The 23,929-nt window shown below is 48.9% G+C and overlaps 1 protein-coding gene across 5 annotated transcripts; it reads left to right on the forward strand.

Annotated features, from left to right (window-relative positions):
* Window positions 1–858: 858 nt before the first annotated feature.
* Window positions 859–22,831, forward strand: HHATL (hedgehog acyltransferase like). Of its 5 annotated transcripts, XM_036739310.1 has the most exons (15): window positions 899–1,120; window positions 2,075–2,192; window positions 4,607–4,765; window positions 5,022–5,086; window positions 5,463–5,594; window positions 8,049–8,116; window positions 9,687–9,800; window positions 10,328–10,522; window positions 11,406–11,615; window positions 11,813–11,984; window positions 15,959–16,103; window positions 20,017–20,052; window positions 20,598–20,799; window positions 21,685–21,826; window positions 22,472–22,831. In XM_036739310.1, exons 5-15 carry the CDS (start codon window positions 5,489–5,491, stop codon window positions 22,594–22,596), a joined length of 1,515 nt encoding a protein of 504 aa, XP_036595205.1. In that variant the 5' UTR covers window positions 899–1,120; window positions 2,075–2,192; window positions 4,607–4,765; window positions 5,022–5,086; window positions 5,463–5,488; the 3' UTR covers window positions 22,597–22,831. The 5 variants fall into 5 exon arrangements, with proteins under 5 accessions (XP_036595204.1, XP_036595205.1, XP_036595207.1 ...); XM_036739309.1 differs by lacking the exon at window positions 2,075–2,192 and having other exon boundaries at window positions 859–1,120; XM_036739312.1 differs by lacking the exon at window positions 2,075–2,192 and having other exon boundaries at window positions 5,443–5,594.
* The last annotated feature ends 1,098 nt before the right edge of the window (window positions 22,832–23,929 follow it).

Here is a 23,929-nt window from a genome sequence, read left to right on the forward strand (position 1 = left end):
TCCCTAAGGGGAGCTTAGTCAGATGGGAAAACTCTTAGGGAACATTTAGGCTATTAGGGGAGAAGCAGGACAAGGGACATTTCACCTTGAGGAAGGGAACTGAGGTGGGGGACAATAGAGTACAGGCAACACTGGCCTGGGAGGCCATAGATCACAGTCCAAGAACAAACTCTGCCTTGTTCTGTGACCTTACACAAGTCATTTCCCATTTGTCTTCTCTAAAATAACAAAATTAAAGGGTCATATTGGATGCTCCCTAAGTTTCCTTTTAGAACCAATATTTTATGATTGCACAGTGGGGTTGGTCCTGGAAGGCTTCCTGGAGGAAGTGAAGCTGCAGTACAGAAAGGAGAGGTCATTTCAGGCCAAGGTCCTTGGAAGACCTGGCCCCTTTATTGGGAGTGAGGAGGGAGGAAAGGCAGGAGCCAGGGCACTGACCAGTGGAATGGATAGGTTGAGGGGAAGGTCATGATGAGTCCATCCTGACTCATCAAAGTCAGAGCAGACCTAGGGAAGGGTCTCAAACTCAATGAACCCCCAGCTGTGAGTCAGAGGACCAGAGTTTGTTTCTCTAGTCTGTTACATTCTACTTACTTGTGTGACCTTGGGTAAGTCACCACTCTCCTTTTTGGTTCTTTGTGAAATGAGGAGTTTGGGTTACATGATCTTGGTCCTTTCCAGTTCTAAATTCTATGCTATAACTCCGCTAAAGCCTTCTCACCCAGAACCTGCAGTCTCCTTCCTACCCCATGCCCACGTTCCCCACCCCTCTGAAAAATCCCTGAGGCTCTGCCCTGGTCCCTCCTGCAGCCTGGCTGTGACTGGCAGCTTCCTAACCAACCCCCTCTCTGCAGAGCTGAGCTGGGTGAACACCAGTTCTCTGCAGCCTGGGCACCACTCACAGCTCAGCTCAGCCTCCTGTTTGGGCTGGGAGGGAGGGGGAGACCCAGGGGCCAGACACACCCCTTGCCTAGGGCCCCCAGAGCCCTACTGGACCCACTGCTGGACAGACAGACACAGTTACCCCTAGTGTCTACGTACGCTCCCCTCCCAGGGGCTCAGCCCAGCCCTACTGAACCCACAACTGGACAGAGGGACAGAGGAACAGACGGACACCCAGGTGCCAACTCCCTCCCCCCATCCCCTGGGCTCAGCACTGCTTGCTCCCCTCCCTTTCCCCTCACCCCACTTGTGGCTCCCTGGGACGCTCTCTGGGGACCATGCCAAGGGGGCACCAGCAGCTTTCTCAAGGTCAGTGCCAAGTGGATGCATGCCCTTGCCAGACTAGAAGCCCTTCTTGCTCTTTGGGTGTCAGGGACCTGCAGGCTGGGAGGGAGACTCAGGAGAAACAAACTAGAACCCCCAGTGCACATCCCCTTCCCCCATCCCACAATATGCTTTCTATCTCTAATGCAACCAAGTCTGGGGCAGAAGTAGGAGGGTGGGAGGCTGCGAGGACGGGGCAGCTAAGGCAGGGGGTGGGACGGTCAGCAAAGTGTCTTGGGTCCGGTGCCCAGGTCCCCAGGATGGAACATCCACATCCCCCCCTTTCTCCAGCCTCACTTCGGTCCCTACAATCAATCTGGATGAGGGCCAGAGCAGCGGGGGAGGGGGCATTATCAATGGTGACCCCTACACATGCCCATGCACACACACTTCCCAAGACCCTTGCAGGAATGCCGAGGCTGCCTGGGGCCTTTAGGAAGCTAAAATTGGAAAGGGACGTGTGGGAGGCAGCTGACAAAGCTATTTCTCTCGCCTTACTCCTCAGTTCCAATTTCAGTCACTTACTCCGTTAGCATTATCCCCCAGAGTCCCTAGGACCTCCTCTGGTCAATGGGGAGGGGCCGAGGGGCTTGAGAATTGAAAGAGACCTTAGAGATCACCTAGTTCAAGGCCCTCATTTTTCAGATAATGAGACTGAGGCCCAGAGAAGGGGAAGTGACTCACCCAAGGTCACAGAGCTAGTAAGTGGCAAAGTCCAGGCGCCTTTCCATTTTGCAGGGTGTCCCCAGAGTCTTGGTTCAGGTTTAAGCTATTACTGTTTGTAGATTTTACCGCATTCCCCTTACAGTGGTGTGAGAGCTGGTCGGGGACTGAGGAGCTGGGAGCCCTGGACTATATGACTTGCTGTGTGACTGAGGAAGTCCTTCTACCTCTCTGGGCTCCAATCTCTTCCTCTGCAAAATGGGGTTAGAGACATTTCTCTGGTGGATTTTCCTAAATAAAACATGAAGGAGAAACAGTGTAATGCTGAGGGGGGGTGAGGGGTAGAGAGGGGGATGGAAACCTGGTTCTGTAGGAGCAGATCAGACTCATGACTGCCTCCTAAACAACCACGTAGAGGAAGAAGTATGTGTGTGTTTACGTCCATTTTACAGGTGAGGAAACAGAGAAAGGAGTTTTCTAAGGTCACCCAGTAAGTCAACAGCAGAGTGGAGATTCAAACCCATGTCCTCCCACAGTGGAATTCAGTGCTCTTCTACTAGCAAAGGGCAGGGATTTTGTCGTTGTAGTCATAGCCACGCTGGCCTCCCCACTGATCTCATCCTGCAAGGAAGGAGCTACTTGGAAATGTGCTTGCTGGTGCCTAGAGTTCTACCCAGGGAGGGCCCAGCTCAGCAGTCTCGGGAGCCTTACCTCGGACCTTTCAGTCCCTGTCCCGGGAAAGTCCTGTCAGGGACCCACTTGGAGTCATTGTAGAACTGGGCTCCATCCCCCATGAAGCAGCTGGGTTCCAAGGAGCCCAAGGCAGCTAGGGAGAGAGTGAAGGAGGGAAAGTGGTATAGAGGGAGACAAATAGGAGAAAAGGCAGGCAGGAAGGGATGGAAGGACAGACAGGGAAGGCTAGATCGGAGAGGGAGAGGGAGGAAAAAAGGGGAAAGAGGAAAGGAGACAGACAAGTAGAGGGAAGGAGGAAATGGGAGGAGAGAGAGACAGAGATAGAGACAGAGAGAGAGCAGACAGAAAAGGTTTAGATGGAGGGAGGGGGAAAGGGAAAGGAAGATACAAACAGAGGGCAGGAGGGAAGGAAGAGAAGGGAAGGAAATAGATAAAGGAGGAGAGGAAGGAGGAAGGAAGAAACCCAGGACCCTCACAAAGTATGCTATTAGAAAAGGGCAGAACCTGAAGGCAGCGATGAGGTGGATGAGGGGAGGGAGCTCTCAGGAAGCCATGCTGGGTGGGGGGTGGCACAAATAACCCAAACCATCCAATAATCCACAACCACCCCATTGGGCCTTGGCTGTAGAGAGCCTCAGCCAGTATAACAGAGGGATGCAGTTACCTCCGTGGAAGAAGCCATAGCCTCACATCGTGAGATTCATGGTTCAAGTCCTAGCTCAGCCAGTAACTCACTGAATGACTCTCCTAGACAAGCCCCTTCCCCTTTGTTGGGCCTCAGTTTCTTCATGTGTAAATTGAGGGAGGTAAGATAGACTTTCTCCAAGGTTCTGTCACTGTATCAGAAATTGGAAGAGACATCCCAGAGTGTCTAGTGCAACCGAGCAGCAAGCCATCTCCTCAACATCCCCAGCAAGGGGTCGGATTGTCCAGTTTCTGACTGAGGACCTACGGGGATGGGGAACTCACCACCTGCAGAAGCAGTGCATTCCAGCTCTAAGTATTTTTCTTTATATAAAGCTGAAATCTGCTTTGTGAGAGGGGATCATGGAGGAGGATGGAGGTTCAGTGAAGGGCATGAGTGGAGATGGGTTAAGTGAGGTGATGGGAGCTAAGTGAGAAAACTCCCAACTCGATAAGGGAATGTGGCTCATTGCTGGGGATGAAGACTCAGTGAGGAGATAGAGGCTCAGTGAGGAGATAGAGGCTCAGTGAGGGTGGGGGCTCAGTGAGGCGTGGGGCTGGGGAGTTGGGCTCAGCAAGGGGGATGGGGATTCAGCAAGAAGATGGGTAGCTGTAGGGGAAAGAACTCTGGCTTGCCTTGGGATCCCTTCCCCTATCGGATACCTCAGTTTCCCCATCTCTAAAATAAGAGGGTTGGACTAGATTATCTAAGGTTCTTTCCAGCTCCCAATTATGTGATCCTGATCCCCTGGGAGCCCCAACAAGCATAGCTCTTACCCCAATTGCCCCTGTAGCCCAGGAGTAAAGTGGGGAACTTCCACATGCCTAAGACTGCATGCTCCTTTAATAATTGCTTGTAGAAACTGGAATTGAACCCCTCCTTTTTGGGGGGAGGGAGAGGCACAAAGTCATTTAACCTCAAAGTCTGTTCTCTGATTTATAAAATGAGCATTTACTATAGTAATATCATATGTATTAATATATATTATAGGATAGTACTATACTGTGTTGTGGTAGAAATAACACTTGACTTGGAATCAAAAGACTTGGGTTCGAGTCCTAATCTGATGACTTATTAACTATGTGACCTTGGGTAAGTTACCTGCCAGACCTTTCTAAACATCAGTAAAACAAGGGGGCAGGACTAGATGATGTCTAAAGGCCCTTTTGGGGTCCTCGGCCCCAAGGTGTAGATGGGAAAGGGAAAGGGGCTGTTTCTTCAGTGTGCCCAGCCTGGCAAGGCCCCTGAGAAGGAGGGAGGGAGATAAGCTGGCCTCACTCCGCCTCCCTCCCTTTTCAGGAACCTGAGCCCTGGGCCGTGGTGGCAGAGCCCGGGCAGTAACCGGAGCAGGCTGGCCCAGAGAACCAGGCTCCTGCAAGGGAGGCAGCAGGAGGGGCCGGGCCTTGCTCACCCCCCCAGCCTGCTCTAGGGCTCCTGGGAGAGCCGGACCCAGGCAAGGTAAGGACCCTCTCCCCGGGCCAGGAAACAGAGAGGGGATGTTACCTGGGCCCTGGGAGGCAGGGGAAGTTCATGGGGAAAGAAGGGTGAGGGTATGGGTGTTTGGGGGCCCAGAGGGGGCGACCCAGAGCCCCTGACTGGGAATCTAGAGATCTGGGTTCTCATCCTCACTCATTGTGCCACCTTGAGCTTCTCTGGGCCTCAGTTTCCTCATTTGTGAAATAGGGTCATTAGTTCTGCTCTGCCTCCTTCGTAGGGTTACTGTGCAAGTACAATAAGAAACCGAGGACATTACCAATGAGAAAGTAGCTTGAAAAAATAGTAAGTGAAGAATTCGCATTAATATTCTTTTAGCGAGACTGACTCCATGCAAGAAGTGTTATTCTTTCGACCTCCTTAGTCCAGAGGCTCCCAGAAGGGCAGGGCTGGGTGTCACCTTCACAGGGGGGAAGGAGCTTGCTTGAGGAGGGGTCTGTGGTTCCCCATCTCAGATCAGGGATTCCCTGAAGACAGGGGCTGTGTGGCTCCCAGGATTCCCAGGGTAGAGCATCAAATTTCCCCAGGAGAGGTTGATGGACTGAAAAGGACAGGACAAGGCGTGGGTGGGGCACTGACCGGACTGCATTAGTACAGCCTTGCTTGGGCTCTAGACACAAAAGAGCAGCTAACCTGGTCAGGTCCTTTCCTCCAACTCCAGGGCCCCACTGGTCCCCTTCCTTAAGGATGGGCATCAAGACTTCGCTGCCCCCTCCTGAGCTGGCCATCTATGTCCTGGTTCTTGTGGGTGCCCTGGGCTATGCTGGCAATGGGCTCTTTGAGGCATCTCGAGGTAAGCCCGTTGGTTGAAAAAAAGGACTTCTTTGTCATCTTTGGGGGGTTTTGGGGAGGTGGGCAGGGAGGGGAGGTGTAAGGGTGGATGTAGGTGGAGAGAGAGAGGTCCTCATTCCTTCACATTCTGAATCAGAAGCCCTGGTTTCAAATCTCCATCCCAGTGCCCTCTAGCTGTGTGATCTTGGGCAAATCACTCCTCTCAAGGCCTCAGTGTCTTCAGCCATAAAACAGGCCTGACAAACTCGGTACCACTTTCTCATGGCCTGTTGTTAAGAAAGTGCTTTATAAACCCTAGAGCCCCGTGGAGACTGAAGCTAATGTTTACACCAGTATGTTCCTTCTTCTGCTTCTGCCATTTACTGTCTGTGTAACCTAGGGCACAACACTTCTGAATCTCTGTTACCCCATCCACATAAGATAGATAATCAGATGGGTACACCTTCCCTCATGGGTAGTTGTAGGAGAAAACATTAGAATTAGGATTAGGAGGAGGGGGAGGGGGAAGAGGAGACAGAGGAGGAGAAAGAGAAGGAGGAGGAAGAGAAAGAGGAGAAGGAAGAGGAAAAGGAGGAGGAAAAGAGGAAAAGGAGGAGGAAGAGGGAGAGAAGGAGGAGGAAGAGGAAGAGAAAGAGGAGGAGGAAGAGGAGGAGGAAAAAGAGGAGAAGGAGGAGGGAGAGGAGAAGGAAGAGGACAAGGAGGAGGAGGAAGAGGAAAAGAAAAAGGAGGAGGAGGAGGAAGAGGAGGAGGAGGAAGAGCAAAAAGAGGAGGAAGAGGAAGAGGAGAAGAAGAGGAGGAAGAGCAAAAAGAGGAGGAAGAGGAAGAGGAGAAGAGGAGGAGGAGAAGGAAGAGGGAGAAGAGGAAGAGAAGGAGGAAGAGGAGGAGGAAGAGAAGGAAGAGGAGAAGGAAGAAGAGAAGGAGGAAGAGGAGGAGGAGGAAGAGGAGGAGAAAAAAGAGGAGGAGGAAGAAGAGGAGAAGGAGGAAGAAGAGGAGAAGGAGGAAGAGCAAAAAGAGGAGGAAGAGGAAGAGGAGGAGGAGGAGGAAGAGGAGGAGAAAAAGGAGAAGGAGGAGGAGGAAGAGGAGAAGGAGGAGGAGGGTGGGATGACATGGGAGATGGAGGTGGGGGCAGTAGGGGGAGAGAGAGAGGGATGCCCCAGCATCAGGGGTTGAGGTGTGGGGAGGCAATATTGTAGATCTTGTTTCCTAGGGGAGGAAAGCCCACCTGAATCCCTTCCAGAGCTGGACCTGGACGGTGCAGAGAGGGCTGGGGGTGCACACAGCTCTTCACCCAGGCACACTCACAGACGTCAGTAGGTGGCACAGTGGAAAGAGAGTCAGGCTTGGAGCCAGGAGGACCTGAGTTCAAATCCAGCCTCAGATACTTCCTAGCTGTGTGATCCTGTGCAAGTCCCTTAGCTTCTGTCTGCCTCAGTTTCCTCACCTGTAAAATAGGGATGATAGCACCTACTTTCCAGGGTGGTTGTGAGAATCAAATGAGACAATAATTTAAAGTGTTTAGCACAATGCTTGGCACATTTGCTATTGCTGTTTACTCATTTTCAGTTGTGTCTGACTCTTTGTGACGCCTTTGGGGGTTTTCTTGGTGAAGATACTGGAGTTCTTTGCCATTTCCTTTTCCAGCTCACTTTACAGATGAGGAAACTGAGGCAAGCAAGGTTAAGTGACCTACCCAGGGTCACACGGCTAGTAAGTGTCTGAGGTTGGATTTGAACTCATGAAAATGAGTTTTCCTGACTCCTGGCCCTGCACTCTGTGCACTATGGCGCCACCTTTGCTGCCCCCTAACACATAGTAGGTGCTATGTAAATGTTAACTATCATCATCATCATCACATGTACTTAGAGACTGACATGTATACATAAATACACCCCTCTGCTCACAGATCATCCTCCATACAGAAATACACCCAGATGCATAGGCTGCCTTAGGAGGTGGTGAGTTCCCCATCCCCAGAGGTCTCAAAGCAAAGGCCAGAGGATCACATGTTAGGGACAGTCTAGATGTATAGAGGGGTTTCCTATTCAGCGATAGGTTGGACAAGGAAGGATCTCTGAGGTCCTCTTAGCTCCTGAGAATCTATAATATACACAGATGCAGACAGTCAGGGAAGGGGCCAGGCCTGTGGTTTGATTACTTACTCTTAGAGAGTGGCTTGGCATACTGAGAAGTTAAATGACCCTCCCAGGGTCACACAGTCAGCACGTGTCAGTGACCCCTAGGAGTCCTGACTCTGAGGACTCTGTTTCTTCACAGAAATAAGCAAAGATAGAAAGGCCCATAGATGCACCCCAGGCATTTATAGGGACACACTCCCTCTCTCTCTCCCCATGAAAGGGCTCCAGCCTTGGCCCTCAGAGAAGGCAGTGATGTCACCCAAGGAACCTCTCTCCAACCGTAGTAAGTCAATGACAGTGACTCCTACATCTCTTTTCAGAAAACATGAACAGGAAGGCCTTCAGGGAGTCAGTGAAGCCTGGCTGGCATTACATTGGACGAAAGATGGTAGGTGCACCCTCCCCATCTTTCCTTCCCAGGGGCCAACAGGATTTCCTATTTCACAGGGAGGTCTGAGAGAGGGAAGAAAATACTGCTGAGATGACCAGGCAGAAATTAGGCGACCCTACTTTATCACCTTGCTCCTTCTTGCTACGTATGAGCCTCTGATGCAGTCCCCTTTTCTATGCTATGGCTGCCACCAGCCGGGCCCGGTGGCCTCATCTTGCACCCACTCCCTTGCCCAAGCCTGCTGTCCCCCAGAGAGACCACACTTCCAGCTGAAGTTCACCCATCCTCTGGTTCTTCCCCTCAAGGTCCCTTCTCTCTGCCAATCAAATCACCAGGGCTCAGATGTCCTACTCGATCTCTTCTTTGAAGAGAATCTGGATTTTAACAGAAATCATAGAATTTAGGGCCAGAAGAAACTATAGAGATTCTCTGGTCCAAATCCCTCACTTACTAAGGGAAGAAACTGAAGCCCAGAACAGTTCACTGACTCACGCCAGCTCTCACAGCCAGCAAGTGTCAGAGCTGGGGGATCTGACTTTGCACCCAGTTGTTCCCCACCCTTTTGAGTACGAAGACCACGTTTTAACTTTGAACAATCTCCCTGAGCACCCACTCCTCACCCCCTGGGCTGGTGCTTGAACTCTTAGTGTTCTGTTGATTAACAAAAAGCAGAGATGAATTCAGAAACATTTTGAAGTGAATCGCTAGGTTATTAATCACAGTAACATCTATATGCACATGAAAATACTACCCTGTGAGACATACTCCACCCTCTGGGTCTGTCTACTTGTTCCTTGCACTCACTCATTTGCATCTTCTGTCAGTGAGTGAAACTTGGTTTACATGTGGATTTATGAACCATTTGTGACAGATCCCACAACTCCCAGGGGCCCCCATCTGTAACCTGGGAACCACTGCCTTAACCCAAGACATAAAGGAGCCCTCAATCTACAGGCATATATTTCGTACTCAATATGTACCAGGCTCTGTGCTAAGAGCTAAAGTACTGATGGTGGAATTCCAAGCCTTAGGGGAAATGTTTAGGAGTAGGGCAAGTGAGAAAATGTCCTGGTCCCTACCCATGGGCTACCCTACTTGTTTAAGCAATCTTAGACTAATCCTCTTTGCCCCACCAGAGATGGAAATCTACCCCACACAAAAGGAAGCAAATGCCCTCCTATTCGGACTCCAAAGAAAAATATAGATGAGTACATTCTATGTGCTGGGGGCATCAAGCCCAGCCCTGCCAGCCTGAAGGGAGAGTTCTGGGACCTCTCTACTTCCTTGGTTGCTGTTGTTGGTGTTTCAGTTGTGTCTGACTCTTTGTGACCCCATTTGGGGTTTTCTTGGCAAACATACTGAAGTGGTTTGCCATTTCCTTCTCCAGCTCATTTTACAGATGAGGAAACTGAGGCAAACAGGGCTAAGTGACTTGCCCAGGGTCACATAGCTAGCAAGTGTCTGAAGTTGTATTTAAATTCATGAAAATGAGTCTTCCCGACTCCCAGCCCCACACTCTATCCACTCTACCACCTAGACACTATTCGGTCTTCTCTCCCTCCACCAGGATGTAGCAGATTTCGAGTGGGTGATGTGGTTCACCTCCTTCCGTAACATCATCATTTTTGCCCTCTCAGGGCACGTGCTCTTTGCCAAGATCTGCTCCATGATCGCCCCACAGGTGAGTCAGGATTCCCCCCCAAAGCAGATATCACCTAATCTGTCCCCTTGTCTGTCCTATATATGTCCCCCTTATGGCTTCACGTGCCCCAGGCTCTGGCAGGAAGTCCTTCCCCAAACTTAGAACCATTGAAATATAAACTCCTTGAGGGCAGGAACTATTTTGTTTTTATCTCTGTATCCCCTGAGTGCCTAGTGTTGTGTCTAGTTGACAGGCATTTAGTGAATACTTGTGGAATTGAACTGAGCAGAATGTCAGAGCTAGAAGGGACTTAGATCATAGAATGTCAGAACTGAATGAACCCTTAGAGATCATCCAGCCTAAATCCATTTTACAGGCGTTGAAACTCAAGCCCAGGAAGGAGAAATGACTTACCTAGGGTCACACAGGACATTTTCCTAAATAGGTGGGACTCGGGTCTCCTGACTCCCAGCCTAGAGCTAGCCCAGCTCCCTCAAGGCACCTCCACGTCCTGACCGCCTCTACCCCCACTGGGTCTACTCCTCTCTTTCTTTCTCTTCCCACAGTTCCGCTCATGGATGTACGCAGTGTACGGGGCCCTAGCTGTGCTGGGGACCATGGGCTCCTCCTATATGCTGCTCCTGTTGGCCCATTGCGTGGGTCTGTACACCATTTCCTTGCTCAAACAGCGGTGGCTTTGCTTTACCCTGGGGCTCGCCAGTCTGGCTTCTTTCAAGCTGGAGCCAGCCAATTCATGGCAGGTGCGCCTGAGATGGGGGCAAGGTCAGGGAGGGGAGGAGAAAAGAGGGGCCGTGGGTAGCCAAGGAAGAGTCTCAGGCCTTAGAGTTGGAAGGGAACGCAGATAGACTCTAGTCCAAACCTCTCATTTTACAAAGGAGGGAACTGAATCCCAGAAAGGGTAAGTCACTGGCCCAAGGTCACACAGGTAGTAAGCAGCAGAGCTGAGATTTGTGCCTTGCCTTCTCCTCAATGCCTCTGAAAATGTTCCTGTGCTTCCAGGTCTGCTCAACCTCCCTCCTCCTCCTCCTCCTCTTGTCCCTATGAAGCCTGCCCAGCCTACACGATCCCTCCCTCCCTCCCCGACCTCTTCCATCCAGCCCTCAGAGCAGGGGCTCTGAATTGAGCCTCGGCTCCACACCCTCCTCCCTTGTCTTCACACTCCTCCCTCTTTGCAAGTCTCCTCTCCCCTAGACTTTGAGCTCCCCTAGGGCAGGGTCTGTTCCTTCCCTGCCTCTCCTGAGCAGTGAGCTTCCAGAAGGCAGGCCCCAGGTTCCCTTTCCTTCATTGCCACTTAGTGCTGTGGCTCTTCGGTCCAGACATGAAAGGACCTTTACTAAAGATCTGAATAAATGAACGCATGAGTGAGCCTGCATAGGCTGGGAGGGAGGAAGTGAGGGCAGTGGGGGATCAGGATTTATGTAGGAGCACGTGCTGCGTACCCAGAACTGTGCTCAGCGCTTTACAGATCTGATCAGCGAGGTGATCCATGGGGTGATCTGGGTGGGCTTCCTGCAGGCCTTGGGCTTTAAGCTGGGCCCCAAAGGATGAGCAGGATGCAGGGAGGGGAGGGGGAAGATGCCGAGGTGCCGCCAGTGAGCGAGGTTACTGTTCTTTCTCATCCAGAGCGGGTTTGTAACGGGCACTTTTGATCTTCAAGATGTGCTGTTTTACGGGGGCAGTGGCTTCACGATTTTCCGATGTATGAGCTTTGCCCTGGAGAACTGTGCTCGACCAGAAGGCAATTACTCCTTCCTGGACCTGCTCAAATACAACTTCTATCTCCCTTTCTTCTTCTTTGGACCCATCATGACCTTTGACAAGTTCCATGCCCAGGTAAGGGAACTAGGTGGGGGGAACTCATGTTCTCCCATCCCCCCAAAACCCCATGAGCTCCCTTGAGGGCAGGGCTCCATTTCCGCCCCACCCCCCAACTTGGGCTGAGGGTGGGGATATCCTTAAGGGCAGGACTGTGACTCTAGGGGAGTGAGGCCAGAGCCAGGTAAACATCTCCTCCTCCCCCCCACCCCCAGGTGAGCCAGCTGGAGCCTGTTCGAAGGGAGTGGGAAATGTGGCAGATCCGTACCCAGGCCGGACTCAGCCTGGCCTCCATTGTGGCTGTGGACGTATTCTTTCATTTCTTCTACATCCTTACCATTCCTAACGACCTCAAGTTCACCAGCCGGCTCTCAGACTGGGCCCTAGGTGGGTGAGGACTAGATGTGGGATCTGGCAGGGACCAGGGGTCTTTCCCCCACACCTGTGACTCCCCCTCCTCCAGGGCCTAGGCTGATTTTCTCAAATGAAAGCGTCTTAGAAAAAGCATTTGTGGGTGCTGGGGAACCCTGAGCCTGTGGCAGGCCGCCCACCTCCAGTGACCTGAGTAGATGTGAGACTTTGGGGTAGGACATGTCCATCTTGGAAGAGTGGGCAATATGTCTATGTGTTTGTATGTATCTGTATAACTGTGTGTGTGTTTATGTGTACCTGTGCACACACATATGTGTTTGTGAGTCTGTGTTTTTATGGGTCTATATGTATACATTTATGTGCATATGTTGCTATTTGTATGTATCTGTGTCTATAAATGTGTTTTATGTGCCTCTGTATATATGTTTGTGTGTATCTCTGTGTGCTTTATGTTTCTTGTGTATATGTATGTGTGTGTATATATATATACACATAGAAAAATGTGTGTGTGGTGTGTGTGGTGTGTGTGTGTGTGTGTGTGTGTGAGAGAGAGAGAGAGAGAGAGAGAGAGAGAGAGAGAGAGAGAGAGAGGAAGGTGTGCCAGAGAGCTGAGGCTCAATCAGAAGTAGGCAAAAGCATCCTCCAGAATTCTTTTAGAGAGTGGGGCTAATCAATTCAACTCACAAAACTGCTATGAAGTGCCCACCTAGTACTTTTTGCCTCTTGAAATTACTTGGTCTATATTTTGCATTTATGTATCTGGGTACTTGTATCCTTCCAGTAGAACAGAAGCTCCCTGAGGGCAGGGACTGGTTCACTTTTGTGAAAGCCTGTGTAGTGCCTAATAGGCACTTAACAGAATATTTCTTGAATTTGAATGGAATTGAATTGTAAGGCTCTGTGTTCGGTACTGGCGATACAAAGATATAAAACATAGTTCCTGCCCTCAGGGAGCTTATACTGTAATGATATATACACATATATACGTACACACACACACACTGATAACCATAATTCAAGCAAGAATGTGATGGGTAAAAAAAAAGAGAGAGACCTAGATAAAATAGTCAAGGACAAAATTTGAGGGGTAGAGATCTCTTTCAGCTTAGTAGGAAGAGGGGGAGTAGTGAAGGAAGGTTTAATGGAGGAGGTGACACCTGAGATGACCTTTGGAGGAAGGGGAGAATGTCAACACCCAAAGATGAGGAGATGTGTGTTCCAGCTCTAGGGGATGGTCAATAACAGTGCATGGAGATTGGAAAAGACAAGATAAGACTGGGAAATATCTCCTCATCTACTCCAACTGGAACCTAACATATGAAGGAGAGAAGTTATCAGGAGATAAAACCTAAAAGAAAGCTATGAATGGCCCTAAATGCCAGGCAAAGGGCTTTGTATTCTTGCCTGTGGCAATGGAGAGCCATGGAAGGGTCTATGAGGTCTGAGGTCAGCTCTGCCCTGTGTGCCCAAGCCTTGACTAGGCTAAACAGGGACAGAGCAACAGGTCCAAGCCTTGCCCTCAGGAGGCTTACAGGCTGCTTGAAGAGATAGGGACAGATCATGAGGGCACAGCCCTGGAACTATGAGAAACCAGAGTGGCAGTGTCCTCTGTGGCTGGCACAGATAAGGTTCAAGCCCTAACAGCTCAGAGCAGACAGGCGAAAGAGGACGGAAGAGGGAGCGTGCTCCAGGTGGGCCTTCTCTAATAGGAGAACACGAACAGCAAACTTCAGGGAATTGCACACAATCACACTGTATATCAAACCAGTAATAGGCCAAGCTAAATGGGAAGGGTTGTGAAGGGGAAAGGAGACAGAAAAGGTGGGTTGGGGCCAGACTCTGAAGGGCCTTGAATGCCAAATTGAGCAGTCTGGGCTAAACCAAGAGTCTAGACCTGAAACACTGGTACAAAGGAATCATGGAGACCTGGGTTCAAGTCCTGACTATGACTTCTTGTGTGACCTTGGGCAAGTCTCTTCCCCTGTCCGTAATCTGTAAAATGAGGCCATTGTATTTGATCTCTGAGGTCCCTTGTTACAGAAATGCTTCTGTGGTTCTCTGATTCTCTTGACACCGTCAAGGTCTTGAGGACATGATATAACCTTAATTACCAGGAGGGGTGGGATAGGGTGGGGGGAAGGAGGATGGGGGATCAGAGATACCCCCTTCCAAGAAAAAGGGATCTCCTGACTTCAACTGTTCCCTGGCGAGAGAGTCAGGTAGACAGGAAAAGGGTTAGGATGCAGGGAGCCCAAAGTGGAGGCAGCTCTTTATTCTGTTCAGGGAGGAGGCCCTGGAGAGTTCAGATCTAATGGCTCACAGAGCCAAAATTCAGACTGTTCCCTCAGGCCACTTACTCCTTCACATCTCGGGATAACCTTGGCTTCTGACCATTTCCTTTCCCAACCCCCCTCATCCTCCCGAGCCAGGAGTGACGCCATCTCCTCTCCTCTTGCCCAGATAAGATTTAGCCCTATTCATCCTCAAACAAAGAGCACCTTTGTGCCACTGTCTCCTCACTCCCTCAGCCTCAGCAGCATCCTCCCAACAATAACAGCTCTCGTTTCTGGGGCGCTTTAGAGTTTATGAAGCACTTTGTTCAAAACAACCCTAGGAGGTGGGAAGTACAGGAGGCATCACCCGCTTTTTACAGGTGAGGAAACTGAGGCCCAGAGTGATGGAGGTATTTTCCAGCATCATACAGCTGATAGGTATAGGAACAGAATTCAAACCCAGGTTCCTTGGCTCCAAGTCCAGAAAAAAACAAAACAAAGAAACTCAAGTCCAGAGAAGGCATATGATTTTCCCAAGGATACATGGGAGACCCAAGTCTCCTGACTTTTACTCCAAGAGTCCAGAACAGGGGAGGTAATAATCCCCCCCTTTCCTTGACGGACTTCATCAGGGCTACTCTGTCCAAGTTGCGGGTGCTACCTTTTAGGAAAGATACAAGCTAGAACAAGTCCAGAGAGACCATGATGGTGAGGGGCCCAGAGACCAGGTCATACAAAGGATATCAGAAAGGACCAGGCCTGTTTTGTCAGGAGAAGAGAAAACTCAGAGAGTATTCGGTACCTGTCTTTAAGGATTTGAAGGGCTGTAACATGGAAAACTTAGCCTACTGGATCCTGTTGGGCACTGAAAGAGCAGAGCTGAGCTCCAGTAGGTCAGGGGCCAGGTCTTAGCTAAATTTGGTATCAGTCCCAGCATCCAGCAAAGTGATCTGTGCACAGTAGGTACTTAAGTGAAGCAGTACTTAAGTGAAAGTACTTAAGTGAAGTTTCCTGGGTGAATGAAGAGGGGCAGATTTTAGTTTCATAACCATATAAACTAATACTCAGAGCTGTCTACAGATGGACTGAGGTGGTGAACCCCTGTCCCTGCAGGGCTTCAGATGGAGGCCATATTGCCACTTTTGGGACTCATGCTCAGACATGATTTGAACTAGATAATCCCTTCCAACCCCAACTCCCTTCCGTGATGCTGTTGGGCCTCACTCCTGCCCTAAGATTCTACTTCTTGATGGAGTCGGACCCTAAGGCTCGGCAGACAAACAAAGCAACCACTAAGACCACTTGATGAGCCAAGGACCTTAAGTCACTTTAAAATATCCCCTGGTATTTTGGAGAGAAACATGAGGAGGAGGGGGCAAGGTCCAGCTCCCACAGGATGCCAAGGGTCAAATGATGGGGACTAGAGCAGGTCAGTCAGTCATTCAATTCACAGGACTAAAAGATCATTTTTGTTTTGAAAAGTTTTAGAGATTTTCTCAATGGCTCCCTTGGAGAACTGGACCCTCCAGGTGAAAATGGGAGTAAGGGTCACAAATCTAGGGTAAAGAGGATGGACAGGTCATGAGGTGACAGGAGGGCTCCCTTTTTGGGTTCTATAGAGGGTGGTTGAGGGGGAGGGTCTGGGTGGATGTGGGGTGGTAGATGCAATGACCTCCCAGGCTAGAGTAGGTGATGAAGATCCTTGTTGGCCCGCAGCGGGCCTGGCCTACTCCAATCTGGTGTATGACTGGGTGAAAGCAGCTGTGATGTTTGGCGTCGTGAACACTGTGGCCCGACTGGATCATCTGGACCCGCCCCACGCACCTAAGTGCATCACAGCCCTCTATGTCTTTGCAGAAACGTAAGTCTGTTCCCTCCCCACTACTACCACTGCCATGGGACACTGGAGACATCCCTGTCCCCTCAGGACTCTGATATTCTCCTGTCCCCTCTCCCTCCAAGAGCTCCCTAAAATTCCCCTTTCTTTTCAGAATACCTGGAGACTCTTCTGTCTCCCTGAGAGTCCCCTATTCCTATGAATCTCTAAGGTGGACAGGACCTTAGAGGGTATCTGGTCCATCCTGGACCCAAGCAAGAAGTGTTCAACAGGATTACTCTACAGAATCCCCTCTACAGGGGCTTACTCATCCAGCTTTTGCTTAAAGACCTCTAGGGGTTAGGCCTACCATGTATCTTTCCATTGCCCTCCAGGTCACTCACAATTCTGATTCTTTAGGGATTATGGTATCCCTTATTTGGCAGCCACTTGGCATCATTGGAAGAATATTGGCATTTTAGATGACATTTAATTTTTTTTGTTTCAAAGATAACTTGAAATTTTTGAAAGTGCTATATGAAATTTCCCAAAGATAATCTACCCTTCTCTCTTTTTCAATTCTGGGCCCAACTCTATATCTGTCTGCTGCATCTTGTTTGAGGTATGTGTTGCCGAGGAACATGGATTGTCCATTCAACTGCCTATCCAAGTCTGGACATTAGGCATTTCTCATCCACTTGATCTTGGCAGTATGAATGATTAGACTTGATTCTACAGTGTGGATGTGGAAATCATTGAACAGTCTCTGCAGCATTCGAGGGCTTCGTGCAGTTGGCACAATGTCATCTCAAATAGAAGCATCTCGATGACTTCACCATCTATAGAGAATCCTTGCATTCTATTTTATCTATATTAATTCTATTTCATCTTTAGAGAATGCTGAATGGAATATACTCTGTGGTCATGACAAATACCTTTGGCAAGCACTGAATTTTGTTAGGGTATTCTAGAATTTTACCAGAAATTGAAACTAATCAGGCTTTTACTGGGCCATAATTAACAGACTCAACTCTCTTCCCTTTTTCGAAAATCAAGATGATATTTTTCCTTCTCCAGTCTATGGTAGCTCTCCCATTCTCTATGAACTTTCTTTTTAAAATTTTATCTTATCTTTCTTGATACCCTTTATTTTTACATCCCATTTGTTTCCAAACATACCCAATAAGCCATCCCTTGTGACAAAGATTTTAAAAGAAAGAGAAAAAGAGTGATTCAGTGCAACCAACCAACACACCAAATGCTCTGTGATTTTTCAAAGATCACTGAGAGTAGCTCAGCAATCACACCTTCCAGTTCTTTTCTCCATGGAGTGTAGTTTGTCTGGGCCCATAATTAAAGTCATCAAGATGACCTGGATGGTTTCCTACCATCCCCTTCCATGTCTTGGGTTTTTTAACTTCCTATTATTCATCTTTCTTCTATCCTTTCTACTCCAAAGAGTATTATTCTTGGCAGAGAAAAAAGGAGCAAAACAAGAGTCCACTACTTCTATCATCTCTCTTTGGTCTTCCTTCCCCCCTCCCCCAAATGGCTAATAAAGCCTTTTCTGTTATCCTTATTATTACAAGCCAGCCTCAGTTTACTGTAAGCTTTGGCACTTAAATCCTTTTCTTACAGGCCAATAAGGCACTTACTGTATTCATTCCTCATTCCCTGTCCTTGCTTCCATTTTCTGTGCCCATCTTTAATGAAAATATCACATACACATATTTGATATATAATATGCCTAACAACCATCAGCAAGAAATAAACATACAAAACAAGGGGTAAGACATTACTCCCAAATACTTAGCCTTTAACAAAGCACTACAAAATGAACTAACAAACATACAAAGAAAAAAATTTTCCCTGGTTATTCCCTTCGTTCCTGACCAAAGGCCTGCCCCCCCCACCCTATTTACTTTCTTTTTTCCTCCCCTCTCCTCCCCTCTCCTCTCCTCCCCTCTTCTCCTCCCCTCTCCTCCCCTCTTTTCCTCCCCTCCCCTCTCCTCCCCTCCCCTCTCCTCTCCTCCCCTCTTCTCCTCCCCTCTCCTCCCCTCTTTTCCTCCCCTCCCCTCTCCTCCCCTCCCCTCTCCTCTCCTCCCCTCCCCTCTCCCCTCCCCTCTCCCTTCCCCTCTCCCCTGCCCTCCCCTCCTCTCCCCTCCCCTCTCCATCCTTTTTTCCTTTAACTGTACAGTGTTCTCATTCTGCTCATCATTCTGCATTATCTCAAAAGAGCCATTCTATATTTCTTTGTAAGTACATGTCCTTTTAAAATTGAAGCGGTCATTAAGTGTCCTGTGCATTCTAATAGATCTCTTTAGAGAACTCCACCCTTTCCCCTGTAATTATGTCTCTTCATGTCTTTAGAATTCATTTTTGAGAAATGCCCGCCCATCCTGAGATGATTTGCCCTGAAGAGTTTTAGTCAGCGGGAGTCTACTTACCCCTTCTCTAAATTTCGCTTTCCAAAACTCTAGCCTGCGTATTAACGAGCGCTTCAAGGTTCAAAACATTTTTTCTACATTATTGAATTTAACGCTCCCCAAAAACCCTGTGAGATAAACGACTGACACGATGTCCTCCATTTCACAGATCAGAAAGCCGAGGCTCAGAGGGGTTAAGTGATTCACCCATAGTCACACAGCAAGTAAACATAAGAAGCAGGGCTTGAATTTAGGTGCTCCTGACTCCAAATCCAACCTGTTTGCCACTATCCTGTACGGCTCCTCATAGACCTGCCAGATTATGCCCGCAACACCTCTTCTCTGTCATTGATTCTAAGATCGAGGAATTACTTCACCTCCAATGTCCCTGTCATTTCTACTTCTTTGTTGGTCATGCTCAGATCCAGGATAGCCACTTCTCCTATTACTTCTCTACCATGGGAAGGATAAAATTAGCATCAAGTCAAATCCAGAAATTTTTAGCTGCTCTGTTTCTGGCTGAGAGTGATCTCCTGCCAATGTGTAGATGGTGGAAGTCACTTAACACTGCTGCATCATGCCTCCTATGTGAGGCGTGATTTGAGGAATGTGAGCCCTTCTTAAACTTCTCATCTATTTCCATCTTCTATCCAAATGGCCCATACCATGCTACCAGAACATCACCTCCATTTCTCCTTTTCTTTAATCTTCACCCAGAACATGGAGTCTGCCTCAGGGCTCCCTGGAAATTTCCTGTCCTCCCTAGGATGCTCTGAAATACCCCTTTGCCCTCAGATGCCCCCGAAGCACCCCTGTCACCTCAGGGCTCTCTCAGGACCCCTATACTAGGGCTCTCTGACATAACTGTTCTCTCATACCTCCCTGAAATGCTTCTGTCCCTTTGGGCATTCCAAAGGCACCCCTTTATTCTCAGAGCTCCCTGAGATACCCCTGTGTCCCCTGAGTCTCCTTGAGAAACCCCTTCAGGGGTGGGGAATCTGCGGCCTCAAGGCCACATGTGGTCCTCTAGGTTCTCAAGTGTGGCCTTTTACTTAATCCAAACTTCACAGACTAAACCCCCTTAATAAAAGGATTTGTCCTGTAAAACTTGGACTCAGTCAAAAGGCCACACTCGAGGACCTAGAAGGCCACATGTGGTTTATACCCTTAGAGCTCTCTGAGATATAATTGCCCGTTCAGGGCTTCCTGAGACATTCTGGTCTCCCCGGAATTCGTTGTCTATCTCTGTCCCTTCAGCACTCCCTGAGATATCTCTGTCTCCTGAGATTCCTTTACTACCTGATTTCTTCCTGAGAAACCCCTGTGCTCTGACCCCTCTGAGATGCTCCAGTCCCTTCAGAGTATCCAGAATCTCCCTTCTCCCCTCAGGGCTCCCAGAGATACCCTTGTGCCCTCAAAACTCACTGAGGTACATCCATGTCCCCTTGGGGCTCTCTGAGATACCCATACCTCCCTGGGGCTCCGTAATACCCACGTCCTTCTTCCACCAATATTTCTTCTCCACATCCTAGGCACTTTGACCGTGGGATCAATGACTGGCTGTGCAAGTGAGTGTCTCCTACTCATAGGTGCTGTCCTCTGGGTGGCGGGGGCGGGGGGTGGGGGGAACCCCTGAGCCGAATAGGGAGTTGAATGGAACAGTGTCAGGTTGGGGTAGGACCAGTTTGTTATGCTTAACTATGTGTATGTGTTACAAGGGATTCTTTTTTTCTTTTCTTTTTTCGACATTGGTTGAGGGAGGAAGGTTAAGAGGGAAAGTCAATTTTCATTCCTTGAAAAAAAACTATAATTTTAAAAATGTAGGAGATGAAGGAAGGAGAAAGAGGACCATTAGAGTCAGATTGTTTCCAGGGGTGGGGCTTCCCTGGGTGGAGCATTCAAGAGTAGCACTTCTACACGTTCTGGAAACTGGCAACATCTTTGGGACATAACTGGACAAGTAGGGTGGCAGCTGATCTGAGACCTGTGACCTGCCCCACCTCTCTAAATTCTTCTGTCCCAGTGATTCATGCTCTCCCAATCTCCCTTACAGTTAATCCTCTCTAGATCTCCTGTGGAGTTAACCCTCTCCTGTCTAACACTCTCCCTGCAGATATGTCTATGACGCTGTTGGTGGGGAGCACCAGTCCGTGGGTCCAGAGCTGGGGGCCACGCTGTCCACCTTTGCCATCACCACCTTGTGGCTAGGGCCGTCTGATATTGTCTACTTGTGGTCTGCCCTGAACTGTTTTGGTCTCAACTTTGAGCTCTGGGTACAGAAGCTTGCTGAGTGGGGACCAGTGGCCCAAGCAGAGGTGAGCTGGGGTGGACAAGGCCAGGGGAGAGGGGAGGGCCAGGAAGATGTCAAGATGGCAGAAGATGTTAAGCAGAGCCTGGGGAGCCCCTTGCTCCCCAGCTCCCCTTACATGCTCCCTCCCAACTCTAGATCATAACCCCATGTTTCCTAAATTTTCTACTGAACATAGTAGGGGCGAGGGCCAGAAGAAATGCAAGAAACTACACACAGCTCGCTCACTTTGTCTAATTGGTGTTCAATGTGATGCCCTGGCAAGAGCCCTGAGCTGCGAGGCCTAAGACCTGGCTTCTGCCCTGTCTTTGATACTGACCTTCATTGTGACCTTGGATGGCCAGTGACTTTACCCCACCGGGCCTCAGTTTCCTCATGTGTAAGATGAGAGGGTTGGATGGATGGTCTGTCAGATCTAGGAGTCTGTGATACTATTATTCATAATCACAATAGCTCATTAATAATATTACAGCTCCCATTTCTATAACCCTTTGGGGTTTAAAAAGTACTGTAGGCGTGCATTGCAAGTATTATCGCCCCCATTTTACAGAACTGAGGTTCACAGAAGGGAATTGTCTAAGGACACACATCTAGGAAGTGGAAGTGGCCAGCCAGGCTTCCTGCCTGCAGCAACACTTCTAAAATGAGAGCAGGGGCAGGAAAGGGGAAATTATCCCTGCTTCTCTATTAATCCCTGGCCCTATTCCCTGGATAGAGGGGGCTGTGTGTTTGAGGCCCCCAAAGCCTAAAGTTCTGTTCTTCCCTGACCCCTTCCTAACTCCTCCTCCTCCCCCTCCCCCTTCCCACCCTCCTCCTTCTATCCCCTCTCTCCTCCCTGTCCCCCCTTCCCCTCCCTCTCCCTGTCTTCCCTCTGTTTTCCTGGGCTGGACAGGCCTCCATGTCGGAGCAGATGTCTCGGAGAGCTCGGGCTCTCTTTGGGGCTGCAAACTTCTGGTGCATCATCGTGTACAACCTCATGTCTCTGAACAGCCTGGAGTTCATGGAGTTAGTGATCAGACGCCTAGTGCTCACAGGTTTGTTTGGGGGCACTGGAGACCTGCAGGGAGGACAGAAGGGGAGGGCAAAGATGAGAGCAGGAGAGGCGGGCAGCCCAAGTGGCGAAGACTGGCCAGTTAGGGGTGGGATGGGAGAAGGAATCTGAGGCACAAATTTCACTTTAACTCAAGTCACTAACCAGTTAGGTGACTTTGTGAAGGTCAATAACTCTCTATGAGCTTTAGTTTCCTTCCCCATAAAATCAAGACACTCTCTAATGTCCAGCTCTGATGATCCATGCATGTCCTAGGGTCCCTCCTAGCTCTGACAATCTATATTCTATATCCTAAGGGGCCTCCTGGCTCTGATATTCACCATCTTAAATGCTCATCCAGCTCTAAATACTATATACACACATACACACACATATACACATACACATGCACATGCACATGCACATATACATATATATATATATATATATATATATATATATATATATATATATGCTCTGAGATCTTTAGAGAGGGGAGGGTCAAGCTTTGTGTAGTAGGGGGCTGGGGAGATCACGCTGGGGAAGTAGAGGAAATCTGTGGCCTTAAACAGTGTGTGAGGCTAGGGTGGAGGAGAAAGGCATGATCTTATCTAAGCCACAGCACCAACACCTCACGCCACTTTTCTAGGATTCCCCCAAAGCACCTTGGTCATCCTGTTTGTCACCTACTGTGGTGTGCAACTCATTAAAGAAAGAGAGAGACTCCAGGCCCTAGCGGAAGAGAAGGAAGCTGCCAAAGAGAAGGCTGCATAGGGAGGAAAAGGAAGAAGAAAAAGAAGAGGAAGAGGAGGAAAAAGAGGTGGAGGAGGAGGCAGAAGAGAGGAACCTGTACTATCACCACCCCTAGCCTTCCCCCAAGACCCTCCAAGCAGCCTGAGCAGCCCCTTTGCTCCCGCCCTCCCTCCCCCAGCACTGCCCTGACTCCCTGGGTTCTAGGCCACAAAGGAGGCAAAGCCTTTGAGACGGAATAAAAATTTTTGCTACAACAGCTTGGTGGGTCTTCCTTCTAATTACAGAATCTTGGCATTGGAAGATCAGAGGTCATCTAACCCAACTCCTGCCTGAACAAGAGAGTGCTTTGCATGCAACATCCCCAAGAATCAGTCAGCGAGTCTTCACTGGAATATCTCCAGTGAGGGGGAATCTGTGGCTTTCTGAGGTAGCTTATTCCTCTTTGGGATTGTTCTACCTGTCAAGAGACTTTTCCTTGTATCCAGTTTAAATATGCCTCTTTCCTGTTCCAATCAGAGCAAATCTACACCCCCACCCCAACTCAGGACAGAAGAATTTCCATATATTTAATCTGTCACCAAGTAACAGGAAGAGCTCCTGGGGGTGGGGGAATGGTAAGGGATTGCCATACCAGGAGTCCAAGGCAAATCCTGTATTCTGGCAGCTGGCAGCTGGTGCATTTGGCCCTAACTGTAACAAGGTCACATTTGGTCAGTGGCATTCCATGATCTCCAGTCAATGTGTATCTGCCATCCCTAGGTCCATGTCTTCACTATTCTTAGATCCATTATGCAAAGGCCTATAGCTTTTGTACCAGGTCATTCGATTCAATTCAGCAAACATTTATTAAACCTCTACTATGTACCAAGGATGGTGGTGCTTGGCCCTGGGAATACAAAGACAAGTGTGAGTGGCCTTGGATTAGATGGCCTCTGAAATGCCCACAGTAAGGGCTTAATAAATGCTTATTGACTGACTCACTAAAATTCTGTAGTCCTGTGATCTGCTGACCTCATTATTGTACGTCTCTTAAATGGTGGGACATTTTTGGTGAGACACATCCATGGCTTAGACCCTAAGGCCAGTGTTCTTTCCTTTACACCTCTCTATTTTTTCATAACATTTATTTTAAAATTTTTTTCTTTAGTTACATGTAAACAAAAACTTTTTAATATTCTTTTTTTTAAATTTTGAATTTCAAATCCTCTCCCTCCCTTCCTTCCACCCCCCCTCATTAAGAAGGCAAGCAATTTGATATAGATTCTACATATATGTATGTATATATGTATATTCTACATATATATATGTATATAGTCATGCAAAATATTTCCAGGTTGGCAATGTTGTAAAAGAA

The sequence above is a fragment of the Trichosurus vulpecula genome, chromosome 9 (assembly GCF_011100635.1).
Source record: "Trichosurus vulpecula isolate mTriVul1 chromosome 9, mTriVul1.pri, whole genome shotgun sequence".
Taxonomy (NCBI): domain Eukaryota; kingdom Metazoa; phylum Chordata; class Mammalia; order Diprotodontia; family Phalangeridae; genus Trichosurus; species Trichosurus vulpecula.